Source organism: Bufo gargarizans, chromosome 6 (genome assembly GCF_014858855.1).
Source record: "Bufo gargarizans isolate SCDJY-AF-19 chromosome 6, ASM1485885v1, whole genome shotgun sequence".
Taxonomy (NCBI): Eukaryota; Metazoa; Chordata; class Amphibia; order Anura; family Bufonidae; genus Bufo; species Bufo gargarizans.
Window position 1 is genome coordinate 258,890,005 of NC_058085.1, and position 24,954 is coordinate 258,914,958.

At 45.7% G+C, this 24,954-nt stretch overlaps 1 protein-coding gene across 1 annotated transcript in view; it reads right to left on the reverse strand.

Moving 5' to 3' along the window:
• Positions 1-577: 577 nt before the first annotated feature.
• The window catches only part of DPM1 (dolichyl-phosphate mannosyltransferase subunit 1, catalytic), a 32,353-nt gene continuing 7,976 nt past the window's right edge, over positions 578-24,954 (reverse strand). Inside the window, exons 4-9 of the mRNA XM_044299299.1 lie at positions 10,490-10,566; positions 9,893-9,918; positions 6,265-6,360; positions 6,107-6,175; positions 2,678-2,792; positions 578-823 (exon numbers count right to left, since the gene is read on the reverse strand). Of these exons, the coding sequence (XP_044155234.1) occupies positions 719-823; positions 2,678-2,792; positions 6,107-6,175; positions 6,265-6,360; positions 9,893-9,918; positions 10,490-10,566 (488 nt within the window). The 3' untranslated portion in view covers positions 578-718. The remainder of the gene's footprint in view (positions 824-2,677; positions 2,793-6,106; positions 6,176-6,264; positions 6,361-9,892; positions 9,919-10,489; positions 10,567-24,954) is intronic.

The window sequence follows — 24,954 nt, forward strand, 5'->3', positions numbered from 1 at the left end:
GTGGCGGGGATATGCCGCCAATGGCAGATAGGTGCCACTCCTATCTCCAGAACGGGATCCACAAATAAACTGAAGGCAGATGCCCTCCATTCATTTTTATGGGAGTTCCGGAAATAGGTGAGAGCTGGCTATTTCCAGCAGTCCCACGGAGGCGAATGGAGTGGTGACCGTGCTAGCGTGGTGCACTCTCCGTCCATTTCTATGGGACTTCCAAAAATATTTTCTTAACTCCCATAGGAATGATTGGAGAGAATGCTGCGCATGCACAGTGCGCTCTCCTTCACTTTTGGTGACCTGGTCTGGAGACAGGTGCAGGTCTCAGAGGTGGGACCCGCAGCTATTTGACATTGGTGGCAAGATGAAACCCTTTTAAAAATGTGGTGCAAAGCATGTACGCATTTTCAATAGTAAATCTGCCCCAGAGTCTATTAGAAAGTTACAGAACACTTAATTCAACAAATTATTTGGCCTTGCTTATGTAAATTTAGAAAATCCCAGTATGTGGGCAGAGAGTGAGAGCGGTTTCAACATTTTCTTTTCAAAATCAGCAGACCATAATAAAGGATAAAAAAAAAGCTAGAAACAAGTTTCCTTTTATATATATATATATACAAAATATTACATTTATTCCTCTGTTAGTCTCTTTTCCTCTATGAAAATGATGAAAGCAGAAAGATGTGTGATGCGGATGGTGGTAGAAGACATCTTCTGGCTGGACTCATGTGGTGGCAAATAACGTTAACAACCCCTTTAAGAAGGAGACAATTTCATTTCCCCCAAGCTTGGATTCTCCATAGACACGATCCACAAATGAAATTGGCACCTGGAAAATAAGAAGTGAGACAATCAAAGATATTATTTGGACATCAGCGTTTCCTGCACCAGGTTAACAATAAAAGACACCACATACACCGACACGGGGCGGATTCTGGCACTCTTCAGCAGCAAAAATTCAGCCGCAGCATAAATTAACATACTGTGGATTCAAAATCTGCACTGCGCGTGGATGGGATTTCTTTCAATATCATCCATTTTGCTGGTACTGTAAAAATGCTTGGGATTTGGCACACAGAAATCTGCAACACGTGTCCCATGTGGATGTATCCTAAGGGTACCTGCACGCGATGGGGATTACATGTGGAATAAATGCAGTGTAATACAGTACCAGCTAAGTGACAAGTCTCGTGTACACTTTGGGGGTCATTTATCAAACTGGTGTAATAGCCCATAGCAATCAGATTCCACTTTTCACTTTGGACAGCTCCTTTGGAAAATGAAAGGACTACGGAGCGCTACTGTGCGATTTCGTTGCGTGCTTCAGCACCACAAAAAAGGAGAACATGTTCTATTTTTTGCAGTGCGGACTGAATCTTGAGGATCCTGAAACCATTCAAGTGAATGGGTCCACATACGCAGACGGCGAGAACATGGCCGGTGCCCGTGCATTGCGGACCACAGGACGCGGTGCACACGTTCTACATAGGGAATTCAAGAGGGGCCTGGATGTATTTCTGGAGTGTAATAATATTACAGGCTATAGCTACTAGAGAGGGATCGTTGATCCAGGGATTTATTCTGATTGCCTGATTGGAGTCGGGAAGGAATTTTTTATTTCCCTAAAGTGAGGAAAATTGGCTTCTACCTCACAGGGTTTTTTTTTTTTGCCTTCCTCTGGATCAACTTGCAGGATGACAGGCCGAACTGGATGGACAAATGTCTTTTTTCGGCCTTATGTACTATGTATGCATTGCAAAGGATGAAATCTGCAGGGGAAAAGTGCAGCATAAATTGATATGCAGACTTAAGGCGTCACCGGAACTGCCTGTCGGATCAGGCAATCTGCATGCAAACGGACAGCATTTGTAGACGGATCCGGATCAGTCTAACAAATGCATTGCAAGAACGGAACGGTCTCTCAGTTTGTCATACGGACAAACGGATCAGTTTCTATATTTTTTTTCTCATTTCTACCCGTCTGCGCATGCACAGACTGGAAGGACGGATCCGGCACCAATACATTTCAATGTAAATTAATGCCGGATCCGGCATTCAGGCAAGTGTTCAGTCTTTTTGGACAGAGATAAAACCGTAGCATGCTGCAGTATTTTTTCCGTCCTGAAATGGCAAAAATACTGAATTGAAGACATCCTAATGCATCCTGAACGGATTTCTCTCCATTCAGAATGCATGGGGATGAAACTGATCAGTTCTTTTCCGGAATTGAGCCCCTAGGACGGAACTCAGTGCCGGAAAAGAAAAACACTAGTGTGAAAGTACCCTAAAACGTGCACCACATGTCAATTTCTGCAACAGACTTATCTGCAGCATATCTTTCCCATGTGAACATATACTAATAGATATGCTTAAGTGTCAGTCTTCACTGCAGTCCCGACATTCTATTGAACAAAAGCTTTAGGGCTATAGGAGAGCTGCAGTACATAGAACTAACCTGACTGATAATTTGGAATTATTCACATAGCTTGCTTCAGAATACAATAAAGCAAAGCTTCTCCCTAGGACCTTTCCTGCGCCACCTTTTCCCATGTACTGTATAGATGGCTGCCCTGCCCCTAGAGGACAATGTATATCCAGCTTGGAGCAGAGGTCATTTCCAGCTCCCATCCTACTAAAAATCGCTAGAAATCCACATGATATTTTACTAACAGTGTGACTGTACCTCTCCGATCGTGTACTTAAACTGCCGAGCTCGAACGATCATCTCCATCTGGAATACGTAACCTTTAGAGACACAGTGGTCCACCAGCTTCTGCAGAACTTCTTTCTTATAAAGCCTGTAGAACCAAGAGTAGGCTGAGCATTTACAACATGGAGATGAAACCCCACACAGAAAAATCATAATACAAGTCTCAATATAATCTGAGGAACCAATATATACATACAGTGTAACCAAATCCTCAGCACTTTAACGGGGGTTGTGCCACAGAAAACATTCTTCATTTTTCAAACCAGCACTTGGGCCTCAATTCTTTTGTAATTGCATGTAATTAAAAATGTAATATAGCCACTGAGTTATTCAATAAAATGTATCTGTATAGTGCCACCTGCTGTTAGTTCTTTTGCTTATTTCTTCGTCCACCTCACTGAGGTGGTTGCATGAGCGCAGTTTAAATCTTCTACTGTCACCTATATATTTGGTTAGAAGTTGTGGCATTACAGGGAAATAGCTACAGCAGAAAGGGCATGTAATAAGGAGAGAGCTGCAGCAAAAAGTACACGTCCCCAGAGCTGCCAGCCTGAAATATATCTGTCAGAACAATTGCAGCAATGAATGGTGAGATCTCTGCATGTGAGGTACAGAGCTGGTTCTAGTTTTGTTAGAAGGAGATTGTCATGTATTAGAAGTCTGATTTTCATTTGGCGTAAACCCTTTAAGGACGTGGCCTCTTTTGGACTTCAAGACAAATTTTAGATTTTTTCTTTTCTTTTTATCTCTGAAATTCAAAAATCATAACTTTATTTTGACAGGCTTGCTTTTTTTCTTAAATGTACCCAATTAGGGGGATGCCAATAGGGTGAGAGACCGAGCTTCTCCCCCTAAACCACTCTGATGCTGTGTTCAGTACTGACTGCAGCATCTATGGGGTTAAATGACTGCGATGTCAGTATAACATAGCCAGCACTTGCAACTGATGCCGTATGTACAGCTTTTGGGTCTATGCCATTACTGTGTGGTAATAGTATGGCGGCTCATTTGAATTACCGTCCTGCCGCCACGTATTGATCTCTGTTTAACGTCAGTGACTAGAAAAGCTAAAAAACCCATCCACACCCAGCTGAGGGTTTGCTACAATTGGATCCAGTTTAGATAATTCCCTGTGAACAGCCTGGACTACATTATACCTGTATTGAACAAATTCAGAACAAGAGAGAGAAGTGTGCTGCCAAAGCTTGAATTGACTACACTTGATACACTGTGACAAAACAGCAGCTGTGTATGAAGTATTCGGTCTGTACAGGTTTTTAGCCTCTGGGTGCAAATTAAAATGTTGCCATTCACTGACAGCCAGAAAATATGTTAAGAATTGTAAAGGGGTCACAAAATAAGTTCCCATAGACAACCTGTCATCATTTTTTTAAATCTGAAATCTAAGGGCTCTTTCACACGAGCGGATGCCGTGCGAATAATCCACTGCGTGAAAGAGAGCCAAGCCCCATTCTGGACAGCAGAGACACGGAGCATTAACATGACTGATATCTCTGCTGTCCGGAACGCAGCTTGGCTCTCTTTCACGTAGTGGATTCCACGCACGGGATCCACTCATGTGAAAGAGCCCTAATACCTTTGGTTATTGCTGTTTTTTTCCCCAGCTGGCCCCTCGGTTCTCCCACTACGGCCCCTGCTCCGTTTTTGTAACCAATAAGTAAATCTCAGGTAAAGGTACCGTGCGGAGGAGACCTCAGCTCTCATCAGTGGGCATTGACTTCTCCCTCGCTGTCACATTGATGTAGACAGCTTCACAGCCAGAAAGAAGAAATTATGTTCTCAAGAGATTTACCTAATCTTGGGAGAACAGCCTATGTAAGGAAGTCATTCCGGAGCCGACGCCATTGTGATCAATCTCGTGAGAACAGCCTGTCTCTCTACTGGCTGTGAAGCAGTCACAGCGAGGTAGAAATTAAGGTCCACTGAGAGCTGAGGTCTCCTCCGCCATATTTACTTATTGGTCGCCAAATTGTAATGGGAGCCGTAGCAGGAGAATGTAGGCCAACTGGTCGAGAATGAGGATCATTTATTAAAGAGTTATTCCCATCTCTGCAATTCACTTTATATTGTTAATCATGTTTAAGGCAGTTTTCCATGTGTTTTTTTTTTTTACTGATGACCAATCCTCTATATAAGTCATCAGTATTTGATTGGTGGGGGTCCAACAATCAGAGGTTTGAAAAGGCACCGGCACTTTCAGTAGTGCTTTGGCCTTCTCTCTGCTTACCAAGCAAAGCGTCGTACATTGTATAGCGGCTGTGCTTGGAATCGCAGCTCAGCTCCACTCACTTTAATGGGGATGAGCTGCACGTAGGCCATGTGAGCGATGAACGTAAAGTCACATGGCCTAGGAAAAGCTGGGGAAGGCTGTGGTGCTACTACGAGCGCCAGTGTCTTCTCAAATAAGTGATCGGTGGGGACCTGGGTGTCGGAAACTTACTGATCAGATACTAATGACCTATCCAGAGGACAGGTCACCAGTAAAAAAACACTTGCAAAACCCCATTAAATAAGGCACTTACCCATTAAGTGCATTTTCAGAAGCGCCTCCTTTTCTTTTTATCTCCTTGCTTAGTGTCTTATGTTTATTGGGGGCTATGGCCGATCTTGTGATCTGGCCAGTGGCCACACTTGCACATCTTCTGTCTCTGGTGGCTGGGATCGTGGGAGAGCTCATACTCACGCACGTGTGGCATCTCCCAGCCACCACTCTACAGTAACGGGGCACAAGCAGTAGCCCTGCAGCTTCCCAACAGAGCTATGCAGTGTGACTTCTATTAGGCTACTTTCACACTAGGTTTTTGCTGGATCCGGCAGGGTTTAGCAAAAACACTTCCGTTACTGATAATACAACCATCTGCATCCAGTTGTATTATCTTTAACATTGCCAAGACTAATCTGTCATGAACTCCATTGAAAGTCAAAGGGGGACGGATCAGTTTTATATTGTGTCAGAGAAAACGGATCCGTCCCCATTGACTTGCATTGTGGGTCATGACAGATCCGTCTTGCATCTCAGGACGGAAAGCAAACTGCAGCATGCTGTGGTTTGCTATCCAGTATGAGAACGGAACAGAATGCATTTTGGACCATTCCGTTCTGTTCAGTTAGGTTTGGTCTCTATGAATGGGAACAAAACAGAAGCATTTTTTTCCTATGACAGATCTCAATACCGGAAAACATTAACGCTAGTGTGAAAGTAGCCTTAGATGGGGGACTGCGTTCATGCAACCAAGCGGCATGATGACGTCATAGTGCTTTTTGCCTATGACAATGCAGGTTCCTGCCCACAGAAGACGTAGGGAGAAACAGTGCTAAAAAGATGGTGAACAAGGGAGATAAGGAAACCCTTAAAGATCACAGAAGACAAATTTCACCTACCTAAAACTTCCAGTCAAATCAGAGGCTCCTGGGCGCAACAAGACCTGAGTTAGGAAATTCGCCCCACGGCTGTCAAAGGAAGACAATCCCGTCAGATCATTAATCATCAAATAAATTGACGTCTATCAATAAAAGCACACACAGTATAATCTGCTGACCTGATGAGCTTCCTCTTCAAGTCCCAGCCATAAACTCCTCCATTTCCAATGTATCGAGTCCCAGACACGATGTCAAAGTTGCCTTCTTTCTGTTTACTGCAAAAAACAGTGACATTAACCATCTGTGAGTAATATTCATGTGTATTTTATTGTGCTGAATCGTGGAAGAGTCACTGGACTTACAAGATCAGCAGGCTTTAAAAACACTCTGTGCTGCTGGAAACTTGCCCCTTTCACAAATTACCATACTTTTTGCTTTATACTTGCAAGGGTACATTCACACAACCGTCTAATTTTATCCGCATCCATTCCGCATTTTGCGGAAAAGATGCGGATCCATTCATTTCTATGGGTGAATAAAATGTGCGGACAACGTTCAGTATGTTGTCCGCATCCGTGTTTCCGCATTTCTAGTCTGCAAAAATATGACGCTTGTGCTACTATTGTCCGCACAGATCGGTCCGCAGCCCCATTCAAGTCAATGGATCCTCAAAATGCGGATGACATACGGAATGGTTTCCGGATGTCATCCTTTTTTGCAGATCCGTTTCTGTATTTTTGAAGGCTTAGGGTCCATTCACACATCCGCATCTGTTCCGCAATTTTGCAGAACGGGTGCAGACCCATTCATTTTCAATACGGCCAGAATGTGCTGTCCGGATCCGCATTTCCGCAAAAAAATAGAACGTCCTATTCTTGTCCGCAATTGCGGACAAGATTAGTCATTTTCTATTATAGTGCCGGTGATGTGCGGTCCGCAAATTGCAGAATGCACATTGCCAGTGTCCGTGTTTTGCGGATCCGCAGAACACTTACGGATGTGTGAAAGGACCCTTAATAATTATTTTTTTTCTTCCTTCCATTTTTTGCGGACCGTAAAAAACAGAGGACATACGTGACACAAAAACGGAAGTCATTTGTCCGCAAAATGCGGAAACACGGTTCCGTTATTTGCGGTCCGCAAAACAGAAAGGACTAATGTGAATGTAGGAAGGGAGAGTTCACATCACCGTTATTTTTCCGTTCCTCTGCTTTGTAAGAAGAACAGAAATAACCCATAAAACTAGGATACTGTATGAAAACAGAAAAAAGTACTGCATTCCGTCTAAAAAACAAACAAACCTGTATCTCTGACAGAAATGTCTCAAACCAATGCCAAATGTGCATAACTGATGCACAGGATCATTATTATTATTTTTTTTCTACAGGATCCTTTTTATGTCTTTATTTTTCTGTTCTTCTGACAGATCAGAATAGAAAAATATCAGTTATGTGAACTCTACCTAAGATGCACTCCCCCTTCCCCCACAAAAAATGTGGGGGGAAATGTCAGTGTGTCTTATAAAGCGAATACTAATGCGCTTCCATTATGGAAGTGTTCATTACTATGCAGATGGAAACAGAGAGCGGTGAGTGTAGCGCCAGCTATACTCACATCTCACTGGTCGGTCCTGGCGATGTACGCAGTCAGGACAGTGCAACAATGGGCCCGGAAGAAGACCAGGGAGAGTACAGAGCAGAAGTGGTAAGATCATTTATTTATTTTATGTCTGATCTCAGGTCTGATAAGGATTGGGGGTCTGACTGGGGGGAGGGGGTGGTTTGATCTGAGGTTTGAAAATTTGGGGGTCTGATCTGAGGTCTAAAAATTTGAGGGTCTGATGAAAAATATTTTTTTCTGATATTCCTCCTCTAAAGGTGCGTAAAGCAAAAAATATGGTAACTAAGGCTACTTTCACACTAGCGTTCGGGGCTCCGCTTGTGAGTTCCGTTTGAAGGCTCTCACAAGCGGCCCCGAACGGATCCGTACAGCCCTAATGCATTCTGAGTGGATGCGGATCCGCTCAGAATGCATCAGTTTGGCACCGTTTGGCCTCCGCTCCGCTCAGCAGGCGGACACCTGAACGCTGCTTGCAGCGTTTTCGTGTCCGCCTGGCCGTGCGGAGCCAAACGGATCCGTCCAGACTTACAATGCAAGTCAATGGGGACGGATCCGTTTGACGTTGACACAATATGGTGCAATTTCAAACGGATCCGTCCCCCATTGACTTTCAATGCAAAGTCAGGAGTCCCCATCAGATCGGAGTTTTCTCCGATCCGATGGTATATTTTAACTTGAAGCGTCCCCATCACCATGGGAACGCCTCTATGTTAGAATATACCATCGGATTTGAGTTACATCGTAAACCTCAGATCCGACAGTATATTCTAACACAGAGGCGTTCCCATGGTGATGGGGACGCTTCATGTTAGAATATACTGAGAACTGTGTACAGACCCCCCCCTCCTCCTGTAATTAACTTATTGGTGGCCAGTGCGGGCCCCCCTCCCTCCCCAGTATTAAATATTACCAGTGCGGCGGCCTCCCCCTCCCTCCCTCCCCAGTATTAAATATTACTAGTGCGGCGGCCTCCCCCTCCCTCCCCAGTATTAAATATGACCAGTGCGGCCTCCCCCTCCCTCCCTCCCCAGTATTAAATATTACCAGTGCGGCCCCCTCCCTCTATATTTATTGGTGGCCGGGCCAGTGCGGATTCCAAGTATTGTGAGCAGTGCGGCCTCCCCTCTCCCCCCCTAATTAAAATCACCCCCCCCCCCCCATCATTGGTGGCAGCGGAGAGAACCGATCGGAGTCCCAGTTTAAATCGCTGGGGCTCCGATCGGTTACCATGGCAACCAAGACGCTATTGCAGTCTTGGCTGCCATGGTTACTTAGCAATAAATACAAGCATTATACTTACCTGAAGAGCTGCGATGTCTGACCGGCCGGGAGCTCCTCCTACTGGTAAGTGACAGGTCTGTGCTATAGGCAATGCGCCGCACAGACCTTTCACTTACCAGTAGGAGGAGCTCCCGGCCGGTCAGACATCGCAGCTCTTCAGGTAAGTATAATGCTTGTATTTATTGCCAAGTAACCATGGCAGCCAAGACTGCAATAGCGTCTTGGTTGCCATGGTAACCGATCGGAGCCCCAGCGATTTAAACTGGGACTCCGATCGGTACTCTCCGCTGCCACCAATGATGGGGGGGGGGGGGTGATTTTAATTAGGGGGGGAGAGGGGAGGCCGCACTGCTCACAATACTTGGAATCCGCACTGGCCCGGCCACCAATAAATATAGAGGGAGGGGGCCGCACTGGTCATATTTAATACTGGGGAGGGAGGGAGGGGGAGGCCGCACTGGTCATATTTAATACTGGGGAGGGAGGGGGGGCCGCACTGGCCACCAATAAGTTAAATACAGGAGGAGGGGGGGGGGGTCTGCCCCCTGCTGCCTGGCAGCATCTGCCAGGCAGCAGGGGGCAGTCGTGTACACAGTTCTCAGTATATTCTAACATGAAGCGTCCCCATCACCATGGGAACGCTTCTGTGTTTAGAATATACTGTCGGATCTGAGTTTTCCGAAGTGAAAAATCAGATCTGAAATAAACAGTTATGCAAACGGATCCGTTCTGAACGGATGCAAGCGTTTGCATTATAGGAGCGGATCCGTCTGTGCAGACACCAGACGGATCCGCTCCTAACGCAAGTGTGAAAGTAGCCTAAGTATGTGACATTCCACCAGATCAGTTTACTCATCTCCTGAAATACTCTGTGCTGCAACAGCTAAAACTTAATGTTGTACTCACTTGATGAACTCTGGGATGAATTTAGGCTGAAAAAAAATAAATAAAAAAAAAAGGAAAAGAAATTAAATATTTTAAGTCAAATGAATTGCATGCAAATAGAAAATATCTTGGAAAATGATATACGGTATGCTCAGGGCATGCTTAGAAACAGATATTTTATTTAGTTTTGCTAAAAGGTGGATATTGAGCTACACAGATTCAAAAAAACAATTAAGAGTTTTTTTCCAGGACTTCTAACATCCTCAACCCCACCAATAAGCTGCTGGTAGGAGCTGCGGCTTCCAGAACTAACAGCGCTGTAGCGGCCGTCCCGGGTTACTGCGGCTCAGCCCCCATTTAATTCTGAATGTGAATGTGGGCCTACGGCTATGATCTGCGTTTGTATCTGGACACATATGCCGAATGAGTTCAGACCACGCGATGTGAATAGAACCAAATGGCATTCAGTGCATGCAGGTTATACGGGTAGAAAAAATAAACATTATATACACAGTATACAAAATTTATAAAGTACGGTGGCATACTTTGTGTCTCCCAAGAAACGCTAGTTATAGCCAAAAAGAGACCACTGACTGGCACTCTGCGAATAATACGTACATGATGTGAGAGGTCAGCATCCATGATGATGATGAAGTTTCCTGAGGCGTGCTGCATGCCATGAATGTACGCCGTTCCTAGACAAAGAAAACAAGGGATCAATGTATAATAGAGGGCAGAAACTGTTTTTTTGAGTCACATGGTCTGACAATTACGGCAAAGGTGTTGCAATAAAATATAAAGGGAAACTCCAGCCAAATATCATCTGTTATAAATAAGGATTGTGCTGTTATGGTCGGTTGTCTATGCAGGTTGATCTCCTTTGGTGCCTCTGATGACACTATAGTCAGACACTAGGTCAGACACAATAGGCAATCTCTCAGTGTAAATCAATGACACTATAGTCAGACACTAAGCAGAGATCTGGGGAAATGAAGATATTGCATTTTTATGTTTCAAACATAATTATTGGTATAATAGCAAGGATGGAGAAAATGTACCGTATTTTTCGCCCTATAAGACGCACCGGCCCATAAGACGCACCTAGGTTTTTGGGGAGGAAAATAAGAAAAAAATAATTTTTAACCAAAAGGTGTGCTGTGTGTTTGGTGGGTTTGGAACGAATGGTGGTCTCTGGATGGCACTATTACTGGGGATCTGTGGATGACTGACACTTATGGGGGGGATCTGTGGATGACGGACACTGTTATGGGGGGGGATCTGTGGATGACGGACACTGTTATGGGGGGGATCTGTGGATGACGGACACTGTTATGGGGGGGATCTGTGGATGACGGACACTGTTATGGGGGGGATCTGTGGATGACGGACACTGTTATGGGGGGGATCTGTGGATGACGGACACTGTTATGGGGGGGATCTGTGGATGACGGACACTGTTATGGGGGGGATCTGTGGATGACGGACACTGTTATGGGGGGGATCTGTGGATGACGGACACTGTTATGGGGGGGATCTGTGGATGACGGACACTGTTATGGGGGGGATCTGTGGATGACGGACACTGTTATGGGGGGGATCTGTGGATGACGGACACTGTTATGGGGGGGATCTGTGGATGACGGACACTGTTATGGGGGGGATCTGTGGATGACGGACACTGTTATGGGGGGGATCTGTGGATGACGGACACTGTTATGGGGGGGATCTGTGGATGACGGACACTGTTATGGGGGGGATCTGTGGATGACGGACACTGTTATGGGGGGGATCTGTGGATGACGGACACTGTTATGGGGGGGATCTGTGGATGACGGACACTGTTATGGGGGGGGATCTGTGGATGACGGACACTGTTATGGGGGGGATCTGTGGATGACGGACACTGTTATGGGGGGGATCTGTGGATGACGGACACTGTTATGGGGGGGATCTGTGGATGACGGACACTGTTATGGGGGGGATCTGTGGATGACGGACACTGTTATGGGGGGGATCTGTGGATGACGGACACTGTTATGGGGGGGATCTGTGGATGACGGACACTGTTATGGGGGGGATCTGTGGATGACGGACACTGTTATGGGGGGGATCTGTGGATGACGGACACTGTTATGGGGGGGATCTGTGGATGACGGACACTGTTATGGGGGGATCTGTGGATGACGGACACTGTTATGGGGGGGATCTGTGGATGACGGACACTGTTATGGGGGGGATCTGTGGATGACGGACACTGTTATGGGGGGGATCTGTGGATGACGGACACTGTTATGGGGGGGATCTGTGGATGACGGACACTGTTATGGGGGGGGATCTGTGGATGACGGACACTGTTATGGGGGGGGATCTGTGGATGACGGACACTGTTATGGGGGGGGATCTGTGGATGACGGACACTGTTATGGGGGGGATCTGTGGATGACGGACACTGTTATGGGGGGGATCTGTGGATGACGGACACTGTTATGGGGGGGATCTGTGGATGACGGACACTGTTATGGGGGGGATCTGTGGATGACGGACACTGTTATGGGGGGGATCTGTGGATGACGGACACTGTTATGGGGGGGATCTGTGGATGACGGACACTGTTATGGGGGGATCTGTGGATGACGGACACTGTTATGGGGGGGGATCTGTGGATGACGGACACTATGGGGGGGATCTGTGGATGACGGACACTGTTATGGGGGGGATCTGTGGATGACGGACACTGTTATGGGGGGGATCTGTGGATGACGGACACTGTTATGGGGGGGGATCTGTGGATGACGGACACTGTTATGGGGGGCATCTGTGGCTTGCACTATTACAGGGGGATCTGTGGATGGCATTGTTACAGGGGGGGGGGGAATCTGTGGGTGGCACTGTTATATATGTGCCATCCACAGCCCCCCCCCAGCCCATAACAGTGCCATCCACAGACCCCCCCCCCCAGCCCATAACTGTGCCATCCACAGACCCCCCCCCCAGCCCATAACAGTGCCATCCACAGACCCCCCCCAGCCCATAACTGTGCCATCCACAGATCGCCCCCGCCGCCAGTATACAAAAATAAGAGGTCATATTCAATTAATACTTATTAAACATGCCCCCTCAGTCCTATTTCTACCTTACATCCGAATCGCTGCTGTAGAATTCAGGCAGGCAGGACGGGCGGCGCGCGCGTCTCTTACTGACGTCACTTGCCTGCGCCGCTTGCTTCATTCATAAAGTAGGCGGCGCAGGCACGTGACAAGAGTTACGCTGCCGCCCGGCCTGAATTCTACTGCCGCGATTCGGATGTAAGGTAGAAATAGGACTGAGGGGGCATGTTTAATAAGTATTACCGTACTTGAAAATGACATCTTATATTAGTATACTGGAGCGGCGGGGCGGTGCTATACTACACTGACTGCACCGCCCCGCCGCTATTGCAAGCCCCCAGACCCTCCTCCCAGTCCCTCCCCGAGTCCCTGCTCACTGATACATCGCTGCCAGCGATGTAAAACTGCAAGCATTCGCCCCATAAGACGCAGGGGCATTTCTCCCCCATTTTGGGGAAAGAAAAAGTGCGTCTTATGGGGCGAAAAATACAGTACATGGGATATAAATGATTAAGGATAAAATGAACATAGATCTGCAGTGTTATTGAATAATATCAAATACTAGCCTCGCACGGGTATATTTCATCTATTTAATTTAATGTTTGTGCGTCGTTAAAAGATATCAACAGTATCCCATAGGTTATAGTCCCGTTAACTGTGACCTCCACCATTCCCGGATCCCTTAACAGAGACCTCCACAGCGACTGCCCCTTTAACCGCCTCCGGACCGCCTAACGCAGATGTGCGGTCCGGAGGCGGCATTGCTGCGCAGAGTCACGCATATACGCGTCATCTCGCGAGACGCATGCGCAGTTCGGGCCGGCATTTCGTCAGGGAGTAAATCGTCATCAGCTGATGATCGTGGCTGGCAAGCTGATGATTTTTAAAAAATCCAATCAGAGCGCCAGATAACAGATCATATTTGTAAATATGATCTGTTATATGGCTGCCTGCTCCTCTGCTGGTTCTTTTCGTCGGTTGGATCCAGCAGAGGAGCAGGCTAGACAGTGAGTACCCACCAACACTACACATAAGTCCAGATCACCCCCCTGAACCCCAATTAACCCTTTGATCGCCCCTGTCAATCACTAGTGAAAGGAAAAAAGTGATCAGTGCAAACTGTCACATTTTTTTTCCACTGGTATTGACCGTTAGGTTTTAGGGATAGTTTAGGCCCCTTGGTTAGGTAGTTTAGGGACCGGTTAGCGCCCAGCCCACCGCACCGCAGTCCGTTATTCGCTGATTAGCGTATCGCTAATCAGCATTTGTACTTTTATAGTATCTGGAAGTGATCAAAACTGATCACGGTCAGATCTATAATTGTATTAGTGTCACTTTAGTTCTCCCTCCACCCAAAACGCAGTGTTTGCCCGATTAGGCCTGATCGGTCGCCCACACGTGCGTTCGCCCACGCCCGCCCCACCGCAGTGACAAAAAATTTTTTTTTTTTGATTGCTGCACATTCATTTTACACGCACTGCGGCGATAAAAAAAAAATCAGTTTTGATATTTTTTATCAACCGCAGCGGCCTCCGGTACTTCGCTAGCCTCCCCTTTGTAAGACAGGCTTGCTTTTTTTTCTTGGGTAGTCTCAGGGAATACCCCTAAATTTAGTTGCCCACATGTCAAACAGGGGGTATTCTTCTGAAGAGGCCTACAGGCTTCTGACCCAGTCGGATGAGGAGTGGGAACCCTCATCTGATGAATCCAGCGGGTCAGAATACGAACCTGTAGAAAGCAGTGGCTCTCTGACCCAAAGTTCGGACGAGGAGGCTGAGGTCCCTGATAGCACCAGGCGTACCCGGCCCCGTGTCGCTAGACCGCAGGTTGCGCAGGATCCGCTTCATGAGCAGCAGAGTGGGGCTGGTGCTGTCGGATTACGTGGTGAGGCATACACCAGCAGCCCAGCCCTTCCTGGACCTAGTACCAGCACTGCCGTACAACCTGGTGAAGTAGCGAGCACCAGAAGGGCAGTTGAAGCTGGTACGGTGGCACGTGCAGTAGTGACCCCGTCGCAGCCACCGCAAAGACGTGCCCGTAGAGCCCCTAGAATCCCAGAAGTGCTGGCAAACCCTGATTGGCAGTCCCCAACTTCAGCCGCACCTGTAGTTTTCCCTTTCACTGCCCAGTCTGGAGTTCGGATTGAGACAGCTCAGATCGGTTCGGCCCTGGGATTTTTTGAGCTGTTCTTGACTGCGGAGCTCTTAGACATAGTTGTGGCCGAAACAAACAGGTATGCCACACAATTTATAACCACTAACCCGGGAAGCTATTATGCCCAGCCTTTCCGGTGGAAACCAGTCCAAGTTTCCGAAATTAAAACTTTTCTGGGCCTCCTCCTCAACATGGGTCTAACTAAAAACAATGAATTGCGATCATATTGGTCCACGAACCCGATTCATCACATGCCCATGTTCTCTGCTGCTATGTCCAGGACACGATTTGAGACCATCCTGCGTTTCCTGCACTTTAGTGATAACAGCACCTCCCGTCCCAGAGGCCACCCTGCTTTTGACCGGCTCCACAAAATTCGGCCCCTCATAGACCATTTCAACCTGAAATTTGCAGATTTGTATACCCCAGAGCAAAACATCTGCGTAGACAAGTCCCTGATACATTTTACCGGGCGCCTTGGCTTCAAACAATACATCCCAAGCAAGCGCGCCCGGTATGGGGTCAAATTGTATAAGCTCTGTGAAAGGGCCACAGGCTATACCCACAAATTTCGGATCTATGAGGGAAAAGATCAGACCCTGGAGCCGGTCGGTTGCCCTGACTACCTGGGGAGCAGTGGGAAGACAGTTTGGGACTTGGTGTCACCCTTATTCGGCAAGGGGTACCATCTTTATGTGGACAATTTTTACACAAGTGTGGCCCTCTTTAGGCATTTGTTTCTAGAACGGATTGGTGCCTGTGGTACCGCGCGAACTAGTCGCGCGGGCTTCCCCCAACGGCTCGTTACCACCCGTCTTGCAAGGGGGCAGAGGGCCGCACTGTGTAACGAAGAACTGCTCGCGGTGAAATGGAGAGACAAGCGTGACGTTTACATGCTCTCCTCCATTCACGCAGACACGACAATACTAATTGAGCGAGCAACCCGTGTCATTGAAAAGCCCCTCTCAGTCCACGACTATAACCTTCACATGGGAGGGGTGGACTTCAATGACCAGATGTTGTCTCCGTATTTAGTTTCCCGCAGAACCAGACGCTGGTATAAGAAGGTGTCTGTATATTTAATTCAATTGGCTCTGTATAATAGTTTTGTTCTCTACAGTAAGGCTGGGAGAACTGGATCCTTCCTCAAATTTCAGAAAGAGATCATCGAGAACCTCCTGTACCCAGGAGGTTCCGTGGCCCCATCCACCAGTGTAGTTAGCCGTCTACACGAGCGACATTTCCCCAATGTCGTTCCTGGTACCTCAACCCAACCGTCACCCCGAAAAAGATGTCGTGTCTGTAGCAGGAGTGGAATAAGGCGTGACACCCGCTATTTCTGTCCTGACTGTCCTGACCACCCTGCCCTATGCTTTGGAGAGTGTTTCCGGAAGTACCACTCACAGGTACACTATTAGCATAGGGATCATCTCACCAGGACAGGCACACAGGGCTATTAGGGCCCATTCACTCACACAGCTGCTGCAAACGTCTCCTTTCACCTGGGACAAAGTGCATAACGCACTTCGCCACATCTTTGGGCGATTTGCGCTTTGCACATTGACCCATGGGGAAGGAGAGGTTTGTTCTATAAAGGTAAAAAAAATATAAAAAAGCAAACAAAAAAAAAACACCAGTAAGCAAAAAGGTTAATGTTCAGTTAAAAAAGTTAAAGTTTATATGTTCTGTTGCAAAGTTAATAAAAATTATTGCGTTGCGGCCTGGTTTTTTCTTTTTTCTTTTTTTACCTTCCAGGTGGACCAACCGATCGATTAGCTGCAGCACTGATGTGCATTCTGACAGAAGCATTGCGCTGCTGTCAGATTACACGCAAGTCAGTGTATGCGGCGCTGCAAGACGAGATTTCTACTCTGCAGTAACAGATACGTTTGCCAAGGCATACGAGCTGAGGAGGAGGCGGCGTTCCTATGCTTTGGCAAACACTTATATATATATATATATATATAAAAAAATAAAAAATCCCGGCAATGATTTATTCATCCACATCGATTGATGTGAATGGAGAAATCTGGTTTGCCAGGGCATACGAGCTAAGTGGGTATGGATGTAGGGCGGAGCTCCTATGTCCTGGCAGACGCCTTTCCCCTCTTTTTTTTTTGCCAGAGATTTTTTCATCCACATTGATCGATGCGAATGAAGAAATCTGTGCCGTTCATTTTTTTCTTTCAGCCCAGAGGCTGAACGGAAAAAAAAATCTCATTACCTGTATGCTCAATATAAGGAGAATAGCAGAAACTCCTAATGCTGGCCATACATGTAATGATTGCGGAGACCCTCAAATGCCAGGGCAGTACAAACACCCCACAACTGACCCCATTTTGGAAAGAAGACACCCCAAGGTATTTGCTGAGGGGCATATTGAGTCCATGAAAGATTTAAATTTTTGTCCTAAGTTAGCGGAAAGCGAGACTTTGTGAGAAAAAAAAAATTAAAAAAAAAAATTTCCGCTAACTTATGCGAATTTTATTTTTTTTCTAGGAACTTGCCAGGCCCCTCATTGGATACCTTGGGGTGTCTTCTTTCCAAAGTGGGGTCACATGTGGGGTATTTATACTGCCCTGGCTTTAGGGGCCCTAAAGCGTGAGAAGAAGTCTGGGATCCAAATGTCTAAAAATGCCCTCCTAAAAGGAATTTGGGCACCTTTGCGCATCTAGGCTGCAAAAAAGTGTCACACATCTGGTATCGCCGTACTCAGGAGAAGTTGGGGAATGTGTTTTGGGGTGTCATTTTACATATACCCATGCTGGGTGAGATAAACATCTTGATCAAATGCCAACTTTGTATTAAAAAATTGGAAAAGTTGTCTTTTGCCAGGATATTTCTCTCACCCAGCATGGGTATATGTAAAATGACACCCCAAAACACATTCCCCAACTTCTCCTGAGTACGGCGATACCAGATGTGTGACACTTTTTTGCAGCCAAGGTAGGCAAATGGGCACATATTCCAAAGTGCACCTTTCGGATTTCGCAGGCCATTTTTTACACATTTTGATTGCAAAGTACTTCTCACACATATGGGCCCCTAAATTGCCAGGGCAGTATAACTACGCCACAAGTGACCCCATTTTGGAAAGAAGACACCCCAAGGTATTCCGTGAGGGGCATGGCGAGTTCCTAGAGTTTTTTATTTTTTGTCGCAAGTTAGTGGAATATGAGACTTTGTAAGGAAAAAAGAGAAATAAAAAAAAAATATCATCATTTTCCGCTAACTTGTGACAAAAAATAAATAAAAATTCTAGGAACTCGCAGTGCCCCTCACGGCATACCTTGGGGTGTCTTCTTTCCAAAATGGGGTCACTTGTGGGGTGGTTATACTGCCCTGGCAATTTAGGGGCCCAAATGTGTGAGAAGTACCTTGCAATCAAAATGTGTAAAAAATGGCCTGCAAAATCTGAAAGGTGCACTTTGGAATATGTGCCCCTTTGCCCACCTTGGCAGCAAAAAAGTGTGACACATCTGGTATCGCCGTACTCAGGAGAAGTTGGGGAATGTGTTTTGGGGTGTCATTTTACATATACCCATGCTGGGTGAGAAAAATATCTTGGTCAAATGCCAACTTTGTATAAAAAAAATGGGAAAAGTTGTCTTTTGCCAAGATATTTCTCTCACCCAGCATGGGTATATGTAAAATGACACCCCAAAACACATTCCCCAACTTCTCCTGAGTACGGCGATACCAGATGTGTCACACTTTTTTGCTGCCAAGGTGGGCAAAGGGGCACATATTCCAAAGTGCACCTTTCGGATTTCACCGGTCATTTTTTACACATTTTGATTGCAAAGTTCTTCTCACATATTTGGGCCCCTAAATTGCCAGGGCAGTATAACTTCGCCACAAGTGACCCCATTTTGGAAAGAAGACACCCCAAGGTATTCTGTGAGGGGCATGGTGAGTTCCTAGAATTTTTTATTTTTTGTCGCAAGTTAGTGGAATATGAGACTTTGTAAGAAAAAAATAAAAATAAAAAATCATCATCATTTTCCGCTAACTTGTGACAAAAAATAAAAAGTTCTATGAACTCACTATGCCCATCAGCGAATACCTTAGGGTGTCTACTTTCCGAAATGGGGTCATTTGTGGGGGTTTTCTACTGTTTGGGCATTGTAGAACCTCAGGAAACATGACAGGTGCTCAGAAAGTCAGAGCTGCTTCAAAAAGCGGAAATTCACATTTTTGTACCATAGTTTGTAAACGCTATAACTTTTACCCAAACCATTTTTTTTTTTGTTTGCCCCAAAAAATTTTTTTATCAAAGACATGTAGAACAATAAATTTGGCGAAAAATTTATATATGGATGTAGTTTTTTTTGCAAAATTTTACAGCTGAAAGTGAAAAGTCATTTTTTTGCAAAAAAATCGTTACATTTTGATTAATAACAAAAAAAGTAAAAATGTCAGCAGCAATAAAATACCACCAAATGAAAGCTCTATTAGTGAGAAGAAAAGGAGGTAAAATTCATTTGGGTGGTAAGTTGCATGACCGAGCGATAAACGGTGAAAGTAGTGTAGTGCAGAAGTGTAAAAAGTGCTCTGGTCAATTCTGGAGCATCTATTCTTATGGCTCTATGTTGTGCCATTCTTCTATTATTTCTACTAGAAGTTATGAATAAATGCTAGCAGTCTGCAGTAAGGGTACGTAAATTTATTCATAACTTCTAGTAGAAATAACATACGGACGTGTGAATGGAGCCTTAACAGTGACCTGGCAGTACTCTGTTGCCCCTTTAATAGTGGCCTCCACAGTGCCCTCCCCCCTTAACAGTGACCTCCACAGCGGCCACCCCTTTATTAGTGACCGCCACAGTCTCCTTAACAGTGATTGCCAAAATATCCTGCCCCTTTAACAGTGACCTCCACAACACCCCACCCCCTTAACAGTGATCTCTACCGCACCCCACCCCTTAACACTGACCTCCATAGCGGACCGTCCCATTAACTGTGACCTCCACCATTCCCTGCCCCCTTAACAGAGACCTCCACAGCGCCTGCCCCTTTAACAGTGACCTTCACAACATCCTGCACCCTTAACAGTGACCTCCACAATTGCCCGTCCCCTTAACAGTGACCTCCACAATTGCCCGTCCCCTTAACAGTGGCCTCTACAGCAATCTTCCCCTTAACACTGACCTCCATAGAGGACCGTCCCCTTAATTGTGACCTCCACAGCAGAATGCCAGTAGGGTGGCCAGAGGTCCGGTTTTAGGGCGGACAGTCCGGCTTTCAGACTCCCTGTCCTCCGTCCAGCGCAGGGCCTGGATGGACACAGGGATGTCCTTTTGAACAGCTCACTCTCAAACAGCAGCACTGTCCCTCACACCCCTGCAGCTGACAGAAGTTGATTTTTTCCTTCATTTTATCAATCCCCGTCAGCTGCGGAGTGGGAGGGGGCATGACCTAACCGGGTCAGGGGAGTGGCTTAGCGGGACCGGGGGCGGGGTTTTTAAGTACATCTTTTGAGGCTGGCCTGAATGGCCATCCTACCTGCCCCTGATCTGTGACCTCACAGCACCCTGCCCCTTTAAAGCTGACCTACAGCAGTGGATAAAAATGGCTCGGTTGTTATGAAAACCTGGTTTAAAACTGTGTGTATGTGGAGACTAAGGGCCTGCGAGCTTCTATTGGCTGATAAGGGTCATGTGACCAGACTTCTATTGGCTAATGCATTTTTTGGGAATATCTCAGGAACAGTACGTGCTAGAGAGCTAGAAGGTCTAAAACCTTCCCGGACACCTGATGTACCTGTGTGCCAAATTTCGCGATTGTAAATGCGATGGTGCGGATTCCTTTTTGCGGACATACATACACACACACACATACAGCTTTATAGATTAGATTGTTTGAATAAGTATGAAGTAACAGAACATAACATATGTCACGAGTTACATAAATAAAGTAAAACGGGTTCAGCTCTCGCTACTCTCCCAGAGAATATACAAAAATAAAAAATATGAATATGGGGGGGGGGGGGGGGGGGCAAGCAGTCAAGTCTTCCATGTACTAAAGCAAATATTTAGAGAGATAGGAAACACTGTAAATTAGAAGAGTTGGCACAGTTTAACCAGGGATTCCATATTCGCTTGCATAGTTTCCTGGTATCATTCAAAGTGGCATTTACGTTTTCATATAATGCAAAGTGATACCGAAAGGGAAGGCCTAGCAGATATACAGGTGCTGACAAGGGGAGATCCTTCCTAAACACTTTTAAGTAGTCCTCGGGCCAGAACAGTCTCACTATAGGGCATGTCCACCAAATATGAAGGGTGTTACCGGTCTCTTGGCAACCTCTAAAACATAATGGAGAAGCCATTGGATAAATGAGGTGTAATCTAGAAGGCACCATATAAAATCTGTGAAATATCTTTAAAGAGGTCTCCTTTAAGATAACCCGCCAGCTTCCCTTACTGATCGTCGTACAGAATTCATGCCACTGCTCCACAGCTGTGGTATCACAAAAAAAAGTGGTGAATTCAGTAAAGAAGGGAGAGAATACCCCTCTCTAAAGCTCTATATTTGCAGGGCCGTTCAAACATTGTGAAGTCTATTGCGCAGTTTGTGGAGACCAGGGAAGATAAAATATGAAAGACTTGAGTAACTCTATAGAGTTCAGAAGTTGGAGGTGAGAAAGTGGAAAGGAAGCGTAACCTGGCATGTTTCCACCAAACAAATGATGCTGGCGACAACCCAGGTGGAAATAGGGGGTTTCTAAATATAAGGAGCATTGGCAAGATTGGGCTTTGCAATTTATATTTAAATCGAACTTTGTAAACATAAGATAGGGGATTTTCGCTGATGGGTCAACTACCCTGTGGCAGACCTCTCTGCCTTTGGATTACTATATAAAACCGGATTTGTCTATTTGTTCAGCAGTTGCTGGTTGTTCGCCTAGATCAGAGCTATTCAGGGATGTGTAGTTTATGGGGATATATGGGGTTTTGGGAAAGGTGTGTGTTTTCTGGCTGTGAGTGATTAAGTTAGCTCATTGTGTCTGTTAATTATATCACAGGCAGAGCCCATTGTGTTTGCTAATTGTGTCACTGGCAGAGCCCATTGTTTTTGTTAATTATGTCACAGGCAGAGGGGATTTTGTGTACATTTGTTGGAAGACCTACATAAAAGGCTGACATGTAACCCATTAAACAGTTCCTGCTTGACTCTCAATATAGAGCCTCGTCTCGCCTAGGAGTGTTTGGTAGCTGACTTCATATTCGGGAAAAAGAACAGCTTTGGCGATGTTAACCCCCTTTACCTACTCGGGGTGCTGTAACATACCCCTAAGGAGATATCAGGCAACCAAATTAAAAAGTAGAACCCACTGTGGAGGATTAGAGAGTGTATGGAATCATACTAAGGGCTCATGCACACAAACGTATTTTCTTTCCGTGTCCGTTCCGTTTTTTGTGTGTGGACCGTATGCGGAACCATTCACTTCAATGGGTCTGCAAAAAACCCCACAAAAAACGAAAGTTACTCCATGTGCATTCTGTTTCCGTATGTCCGCATTTCCGTTCGGCCCAAAAATAGAACATGTCCTATTATTGTCCGCATTACGGACAAGGATCGTACTGTTCTATTAGGGGCCAGCTGTTCGGTACTGCAAAATGCGGAATGCACACGGATGTCATCCGTATTTGTTGCGGACCGCAAAATACATACGGTCGTGTGCATGAGTCCTAATTGTGATAGTCTGGTTGCTAGATAATACTTGGGAAGATGTTGCATTTTGATTACATAATGATTAATCTTTATATTAATATGGAAAGACCCTTTTACGGTGCATCCACACAAAGAGTTTTACAGTAGCAGCATCCACACATCACATAAAAAAATCCCTGCTGAAAACTGTGCAGAAATGGCTATGTATACCTATGGTGTACACATTTTTTGTTTATTATTGCATTTTACTTTTTTTGAGCTAAAATCATTTTTTCAATTGGTCTTTATTATAACTATGGAATCCTTTTTTGTGTACATAGCCAAGATGCTGTAGTAGCTGTCTGTGGATTTTCAGTCTTTTTCATCATCTGGGGAGCGACTCCCATCTTACGGATAAGACTGTGGCTTAAAAAAGTGTAACTACCTCTTAGTAGTTTAGAGATAAGGTTTATTAGATGACTGGCACAAAATGAAAGTACTTGTCACAGTTAACCCATTGTGACAGAACGGCTCAATATTTTTAATAAAGGCTGATTGAAAATATTTTTTGCCAAAAATGAATAAAATGCAATCATAAACAAAAATTGCCTCCTAAGGTGTACATAGCCTTTAAAATATATGATGCGGATTTCACCCTTTGCAATTTATTGGGTGAAATCCACAGCAAATGTGTGACAAATCTAGGGCTGTGGAGTTGGAGTCGAGGCAATTTTGGGTACCTGGAGTTGGAGTCGGCAAAAAATGAACCGACTCCTACTAGATTTAAATTGGAATAAAAAATAAAAAAATAATATGTTTCGCCCTATAAGATGCACCTGCCCATAAGACGCACCTAGGTTTTTGAGGAGGAAAATAAGAATAAAAATATTTTTAACGAAAAGGTGTGCTTTTGAACTAATGGTGGTCTGTGGGTGGCACTGTTATGGGGGCATCTGTGGGTGGCATGGTACTGTTATGGGGATCATTGTGGGGGCATCTGTGGATGACACATATATAGCATCTTATCTTATGTGTCATCCACAGATCCCCCCCACAACAGTGTCCCTGTGTAGTGAATGGGGGCCCGCATCCGTTTCTGTAATAGCAGCGGGGCCCGGTGCATGCTTCATTCATAAAGTGGGCGGAGCAGGCGTGTGACGTAGTGAGCTACGCTACGAGCACCCACCCGGCCTCCTGACTGCCAAGAAGTTAGTAGTAAGTAGTACAGCGCGGGCCCCGCTGCCATTACAGAAACAGATGCCGGCCCCCAGCCCCTCCTCCCTCTCAGCCTATTCACCGGACAGTCGCAGCATTTGCCCCCCCATAAGACGTACTGCTATTTTTCCCCCACTTTTGCGAAAAAACGGTACTTCTCTACTGTAAGAATAAAGGCCAATGCACGCAGTGCGTCACGTTACCGCAAAACGAACACGTTAAGTGACCATGAAGAAGCATGCTTTTCACATGCTTCACTATATGGCACGCAACGCACAGTTAAGGAGCGGCAATACTTATACTTTCCATTGTGTTGTGTTCCGCTGTTACAGGGAACGCAACGCCCATGGTTAACCTAGCCTCTCACTGATAACTGATTAAGTAAATATGTTTTTTGCAGGACTAGACACTTGTATAAGTGACGGGGATGGATAGTCAATAGTTTAACACTGAAGCTGTAAACCATTTGAAAAACTGCTGTCATTCAGCTAAGGCTATAAAAACGTATAAACTCGATTGTTAGCTTAAACTTTAAACATGACTATGGGATTCTACTGGGGAAATCATGTTTTAAAATAAATGCCCCTTCCTGGATCCTCCCACTGCCCTGTCTTCAGCAGAAGATCAGCACACAAAGGAGAAGGCAGCAGCTTCCTAGCCAGTAGTTCTGTGGTAATGACATGTATGTTGCCTTTCGTTCCTTCAAGGAATGTATAAAATACATTTGCATATTAAATACAGAGGAGTCGGAGTCGGAAGTACCAAAAACTGAGGAGTCAGAGTCGGACCATTTATCTACCGACTCCACAGCCCTGGACAAATCTACATGCAACGCGGATTTTGCCATGGATCCACAACTAAATCTGCTGCACTTTATGTCCTGGGTCCTCCTTAGGCTACATTCACACAATAGTGAAGAATGGCCATGTGACGACCATTTTCAGAACCAAT